Below are 7,266 nucleotides of genomic sequence, written 5' to 3'. Positions count from 1 at the left end.
TCTACTTTGTAATCACTCATTTTGCCTTTATAGTTCTAATGAAAAAAGGGGCTTAAATATCGTACCTGCAAGTAGGCAACTAGGTCTTTGGGAATCTTTGGTTGGTATTCCATTGAGTGGATGGTCTACACATGTAATCACCCTAAGTTTTCTTTCTTAGAGCACCACCACCAATTTGTCTTAGAATAGGGCATTGCATTAGATAATTTACTTTTGTTTGTCGAAATAGATGGTAGGTCTAGGAAGATTAAGGGCTCATTTGAAAATACTTCTATTTTTGTTTCGGAATTTTGAAAAGCTACCTTAATTAATATTTAAAAATTAATTTCTAAAGAGCTTTCATTTTTGAAAGAACTTTTAGGGAAGACACATTGGATCAGTTTCTTTCTAACTATAAAAATCACTTTTTATAAAATTAATCAAACTGATCCAAATTCAAAAGTTGCTTTTGACTTCTCAAAAGCATGTCAAATAGGCCTTAAGAAACTCTATGAGAAGACTTGATCGGAGAGAAAACATTTTTTGCAACTTCGTTTTATATCTGGGTTACGAATCCAATCTTTCATATTTAATTGCCATACGAGATCAACTCGGTACGGAGAAGTGTCTAATCTTGGAAAAACCACCCTTCAACCCAGGCAAAAGAAGGGGTGGGGACGAAAATTAGATGAGATGAATAGGAGACTAATATATATATATTTTATAGAATTCGATACTTAAAATGTGGCACTTTAAACGAAAATTTTAGAGACAGAACATTTCGAAAAGAAGGTAGACTCTAGAGTTCGCAAAATCGAAAAGATAACTTCAAAGACTTGATTTGTAATGACTAATATAAATTTGGCGCATTAAGGGCACGTCTGATATGAATTATTGAATGACAGATAACAAGAAGATTTTAACTTCTCAGTTTCTTTCTTTAATTGATTCTACTGTCCATTACTTTTCCGCCACAAAGTTAGAAACGTACATCATTTCAACTCTAGTGGAATTGACTTTTGCTTGAAGTTGAGACTCTACAAGCAGCAAGTGGAACTCCCACCATGGAGCAAAAGCAAAAATTTAGATATCTGTAGCATCAACTGGTAGCGAAGTGGCCCTGTGAATTGAACCAGAATAGAAACTTTTGGCAGGGATCATATGATCTGGACAACAAGAATTATATGCAGACTCGCAATCGTGAACCTTCTGATTTGTACGGTTTGTTTTGCCATTGATGGAGTTGAATGTACTAAAATGTTTCCTGGATGCAAAAGATTTTAGAACATCACACTTCTCTTCTTTCGGGGTGCTAGAATCAGAAGTAGAAGAATTTGACAAGACCCTAAGTTGTTGATCTCTAAGCTCTCTCAACTGCATCTGATACTTGGCCTTGAGCCACCTCAGCTCCTGCCTTATCTCGTTCTCATAATCTTCTGCCAGAGTCGAAGAATTTTTAGTTGGGGAACTTCTCCCACTGGAGGACTTCTCCTTGTCAATCCTTGTAGTTCTGTCGTCCTTCCTTGATTGGTCAACAGTTTCATATTTATCATTATCACCAGAAGTTAATTCAGGGCCCTCGTGTTGCGCCCATATGTCAGTATAGTGCATGCCATTAGTCTGGCTCGACGCCACTGGAGCACCTTCTGTAACACATTCCTCGGGCGTCTCAAACTGGTACGTGATCTCTTCAAACCGTCCATGTACTTCACCACATCCGTGCTTCGAACATTGAAGAACTTGGAGGTTCTTGCTTAGCCCGTGTGAGGATAAATAGTCGACAAGAGAACCATCTGAAGCACAATTTTGACAGTTACTATTGTTTGCATCGAGAATCTCTTCACCCCTTTTCCATTCTGGAACCAAGGAATCAATCTCACCGTCGATCATCTCTGCTATCTTAGTCACTTCTTGGTCAGTGATATCCAACTCGGCAACCATTTCGTCAGCGACACTCAAAGCCGTGTCAGTTTCAATGTCAAAAGGAAAATAAATATTTCGGACACGACCTGCAAAGACGAGTGTAAAATAGTTGAGCATGGTCTACTAGACTCCCTAGTCCTATCCAGTAGTGCATGCCACGAGATGATACTTGACTGCTATAATTAAATGAAACTAAAACATACCTTCTTTATCTGCAATTCTTAGCCTTAAAAAGATGTCATTGTCTTCTTTTCTTCTCCCTTGGATTGTAATGTCTACGTTTTCCAAGTGATCATCCTCTTGACTCGTGAACAAATCTATTTCATTTGCTTTGTATTCAATAGAATGGCAATCCAAGTCATTCCCTTGCTCATAACCAAGATACTTTGAGTAATCATTGATTAAAGAACTGTTACTATGATGAACACTCAAGACCGGTTTCCTTAACCCAGGATCGACTTCATCATAATCTCTGTAATAATCTAATGGCCTCAAATCAGAGTCATAATCATCAATTTGGAGGAAAGGGTCATTAAGAAGCTGTCTTGCTGATAGCCTGTCGGCCACTGTAGCTAAGCATTTCTCGACAAATTGATGCACCTCAGGATCCTTAACCTTGTAAAGAGCATCTGGCTTCTTTCCCTAGATAAAAAAGCACATAAGTTGCAGAGGGAAGTTTCTTGGAACATGGTTGGCTAAGCTTACAATTAACTTTTGTGCTGGGTTTTTTCAGAAGTTACATCTTTCGAAATTTTAGTACAAAATTTTACTCTCATTTTTATTTTTATTTTTTTGACAAAATAGTAAGTATGCCATTTTTAAAGCTTGGCCAAACATGCTGAAACTGAGAGCATAAATACAAGGTTTAAGTTCTTACAGAGACCACTTTCTTATAAATCTGGGCAGGGTGAATGCATTCGCTATATGGATATTCAAACGTCACCATTTCCAAGACGCACATACCGAATGAATAAATATCCACTAATTCATTGTATTCCTCTGCATACACCTCTGGAGCCATGAACTCCGGTGTTCCTGAGAGTAACTAATACACATCAAAACTAATGAAACGTCAAATTTGAAACATGGAGTTTGTCCTTAAACAATTCCATGATTATTCTTATCAATAATAATTGAAGCTACAGCAAAATAGACGTCAACATGTTCCTATTTTGTATGAATTAAAACTCGACAACTATTAAAATAAGAGTCAAGGAAATTTGGAAAGATTCAAATTTTACCTACACAATGAACGGCGTGGGATTTCCTAAGAATTGCTGCAAGGCCAAGATCACCAATCTTCACTTCTCCGTGGTTCCCATTAATAAAAATGTTATCACATTTGAGATCTCTATGAATAATAGGAGGGTCATGGCTGTGGAGATAAAGAAGACCCTGCAAAATCTGTCTACACCAATGCTTCACTGCTCTAATATTAACCCTCTTATGTTTCAGCCTATACCTATAACAGATTAATGAAAATGAAAACGAGAATACTGTATCAGAACACAAAAATTTGGGTATCCCCTGTTTATAGAATCTCCAAAAGTAGAAGAATTTATTTTGTAGACACTTATTTATACTTATTCTAAACAACCTCGTCTAAAAGATTTTACTTAGATGGTTCAAAATTGCATCATGGAGCAAACAAAGATTCTGAGTTCAAGTCTCATCATTTATAAAAAATTGAGCGTGTGACATATCTTTGATGAAATATATAAATTATTTTAGACGAGATGATTCAACAACTTACTGTTTGAGAGTACCAGAGGTGAACATCTCTGTCACAAAATTGATGTTCCTATTTGCAGTATCGACCCAAGAAGTGTAGAACTCCATAATATTCCTGTGTTTTAAAGTCTTGAGCAGATGAATTTCACAATATAACCTCTCAAGCTCTTCAGAACTCTGCAGAAAATCATAAAGCTTCACCTGGTTCCAGGCTACCTCAATCCCTTCATACTCATCAAAAGCTCTATAACTGCAGCAAAAAGAACCCAAAATTATAATGCTAAAAATATTAAATTTTGCAGAAAGGAAATCAAGGAACATATCTACTTACACTGTTTTTGAACCCCCTTTACCAAGAATTTCATTGTACTGCAATTGGAAGACGCAAAGAAACAACCTTAAATTCATCAAATTAAGGACAAAACAAAACATCACAGTAACAATTAGTTGCAATGAAAAGAACAAAATTATACCCTTCCATATCTTCCAGTAGGATCAATTTCAACAAACCCAGAATCATCTGAATCAAGCCCAATGACACCATTCATCCTTTTTAGCTATTTTAAACAGTTCTTGGGCTATAAATTCTTGGTTTCAAATAGAGAGAACGCCTTCAATCAATCTAGGACCAATACAAAGAAAACAAGTACACTATTGTATATTATAAATTAATCTATATAAGTGTAATGATTCTTAAAAAGGAAGAGGCCTCGGGGAGTCCATTTAGCTTCATAACAACTCAAAAGAGTTCTCATAGTCTAATAGACAACTCTACCCTCCAAAGGCAAATCCAGACAAAATATCTCTCTTTCTTGATATTTTACTTTCTGTGTTAACTTTCTATCTCTTCACGAGCTGCAAAACCACCCCCACGACACCGGATTTGGCCCCTATTTTTTTTTTTTTTTTGGGAATTTGTAAAGTTTGGTAAAATATAAGCGAGTTTGCACAAGTGCTTCTTTTTTCTTTTTAAGAAAATAAGTTGGTATGGACCTCGGCTCCAGAGTTGGTATGTTCACGCATTTTTCTAAATCCCAAAAATAAATAAATAAAAACCACACGTGGCTTGTTTTTAATAAAATTAGAAGCTTGTAAACATTTTATCTAGATAATTATTAGGTTGGTCTAAAATAGGCGTTGAGCTGGTCAAACATAAGGTGTGTAAGATCAGAATTATTAGATTATTTAAATAACCCTGTCCCCACCAAGCCCTAGAGATTTGCATTTAGAAGGTCATGAAAGGTGCCATGGCTGACCATAAGTTAGATCTTCAATCCTGCTTGAAGTATCACGTCCCTACCAGGATACACACACAGTGGAATCCATCGTAATTTTTTTTATTACATGTGGGGCTCGTCTGCTACAGTGAGGGACCTGACAGGCCCTTATGAAAGTAATCCTTGTACTCAAGGATTAATTCATCTTAATAAGATACAAAAATAGTCCTTCAAATTAAATTTATAGCTTACCAACAATAATTCTGCTCTTGTTAACAGTGTGCTCTCTTTTCGTGCTATTAGCAACTACCAGATTTTGAAGAGATTTGATAAATTTAGGTTCTGTTTGAGCCACATTCTTTAAAAAAAATGTATTTCTAAACAGTGATTTGATATCATTTTAACCATACATTCTTTAATAAAATAATACTACACGCAAATCCAAACTTTTCCTCATTTTTTAGCCACACATTCTCCATCAACCTACTATTTAAAAATACATTTTTTCAAAATAATGTGGCTCAGACACACACTTAGAATTCCTTTTATGTGAGACTTGAATGGTGAAAGCCCCTATCTATAGTGGTCAAAATATGATGTTACAATAATGGTAAAATGAAGATTAATATGATATGTCCAATAATTAAGTCATTTTCTGTCAATAATTACTCATAATATATATTATAAATGACAGTTGACTCAATCTATGTAACTTTAAACAAGTAAGACAATCGAAGAATCCAATTTTTTAGAAGATTCATTCCATATAATTTCTGTAATAAAAGTGACCATAAAAGGAATTCAAATAGAATAAATGATCGTGGACGGAATCATGATGGTACTTGACAAAAATTAACATATGTAATACCTGTTAATATTTGGAATCATTTTAAAAGATCAATCTTATTAAAAGGAGTAGCACAAACTCTTATAAATTGGTCTATGTTTTCATCTTTATTTGATGTGGGATTATGTCCTTGACTATACCATCTTTGATCGCTGATGTGGGATTATGTCCTTGACTATACCATCTTTGATCACTGATGCATATCCTTCAGCGATTTTTGAAAATAATACCATCGAAAATGATCAACGGTGCTTCGGTTGTTAACTAGAAGCATTCACTATAATATATTTAAAAAATAGTGAAAAGAACAAAATTTTCGCAATTGTGGACTTATGATAGAACCACTGACTTTTATTGTGACAATACAAACGTTGATGGATGTATGTCGTTGATTAGAATTATTGTCAATAATGATGAATGTATCACTTAAAATTGGAAGCCGGGTTTTTTTTTCCGTATTATACATACAACCACAATTCGTATTATACATACAACCACAATGAATGCAACACTTTCTCATAGTAAATAAAAAATAAATAAAAAATAATTAGATTTTTCATTCAACTTGCAAAGAAATTTGATGAGAGAAAGAAAGAAAGCGATCTTTGATCTTTTAACATATCTGCGGTAAATTATATTAGACTACTTTAAGATTAAATATGATGAAGGAACAAAGTCACTAGAGAAATTTGTAAGCTTTGCCGTTTTATAATTATATGTCCTAAGGGTCTTCTCTATCAATTTATATATATAAAAGTTACCTTCCCATGAATTTCAAATTTACAAATATGATTTTTTATATTGAAATTACAGGATTTATAAAGCAAGATTTTAATAAATTTATTGTACATCCTTAAAATTAAATTAAAAACTGGATCATTTTAATTTTCTGAAAATAAACAATGTAATTCCTTTCAACTCTCGCGGCCTTGGGCCCTTATGTGGGTCAACCCAGTTATCTTACATGCAAAGACATAATCTGCACACGCATGTTACTGATTTGTTATCAGGAAATTCGGTCAAATAACCTATTTCATAGTATACTTTGGGATTTCAGTCTTTGACCAAAATAATATTTTTAAAATAAATATTTTAAATCATAATTTATAAATTACCTAGAGGGTGTTTGAGACCCATTTTTATGTAAAAATACATTTTAGAATAGTAAATTGATAGGAAATGTGTGATTAAAAAATAGTGAAAAGTTTTTATTTACTTATAATATTATTTTAATAAAGAATGTGTGGTTAAAAAAAGAAGAGAGAAAAATGCATTTTAAAAAAATGGGTACCAAACGAGGCCATATGTCCTTACAACCATCTAGAAAACGTTATTTCTCCTTTCTCAAATCAATTGAATTCCCAAAATCATAAATCTAATATTTCTTCTCTCTTGACAATTCCCAAACCTTTCTTCTTTTCTCTTCGTAGTTTCATCATCTCCAAATCCTTCTACATTCAAAATTGGTTGCCTTCGTATTCTTGAGCGAAAGGAGGAATTCAAATGATGGTTTCATTCATTTCTCAAGATTTACGAAATCGAAACTCGCGAAAGAGCAACCATACATGA

At 34.0% G+C, this 7,266-nt stretch overlaps 1 protein-coding gene across 3 annotated transcripts; it reads right to left on the bottom strand.

Moving 5' to 3' along the window:
* Nucleotides 1–796: 796 nt before the first annotated feature.
* LOC111396625 (probable serine/threonine-protein kinase WNK9) lies at nucleotides 797–4,505 on the bottom strand. Of its 3 annotated transcripts, none has more exons than XM_023023044.1 (7): nucleotides 4,107–4,505; nucleotides 3,965–4,002; nucleotides 3,656–3,883; nucleotides 3,144–3,364; nucleotides 2,780–2,937; nucleotides 2,106–2,544; nucleotides 797–1,988 (listed from the first exon to the last, which is right to left on the bottom strand). In XM_023023044.1, exons 1-7 carry the CDS (start codon nucleotides 4,179–4,181, stop codon nucleotides 1,063–1,065), a joined length of 2,085 nt encoding a protein of 694 aa, XP_022878812.1. In that variant the 5' UTR covers nucleotides 4,182–4,505; the 3' UTR covers nucleotides 797–1,062. The 3 variants fall into 3 exon arrangements, with proteins under 3 accessions (XP_022878812.1, XP_022878813.1, XP_022878814.1); XM_023023045.1 differs by lacking the exon at nucleotides 4,107–4,505 and having other exon boundaries at nucleotides 3,656–3,748; nucleotides 3,835–3,883; nucleotides 3,965–4,008; XM_023023046.1 differs by lacking the exons at nucleotides 3,656–3,883; nucleotides 3,965–4,002; nucleotides 4,107–4,505 and having other exon boundaries at nucleotides 2,780–2,947; nucleotides 3,144–3,269.
* Between the last annotated feature and the right edge of the window lie 2,761 nt (nucleotides 4,506–7,266).

Source organism: Olea europaea, chromosome 7 (genome assembly GCF_002742605.1).
Source record: "Olea europaea var. sylvestris chromosome 7, O_europaea_v1, whole genome shotgun sequence".
Lineage (NCBI taxonomy): Eukaryota > Viridiplantae > Streptophyta > Magnoliopsida > Lamiales > Oleaceae > Olea > Olea europaea.
This window is presented reverse-complemented; position numbering and strand designations above follow the sequence as displayed.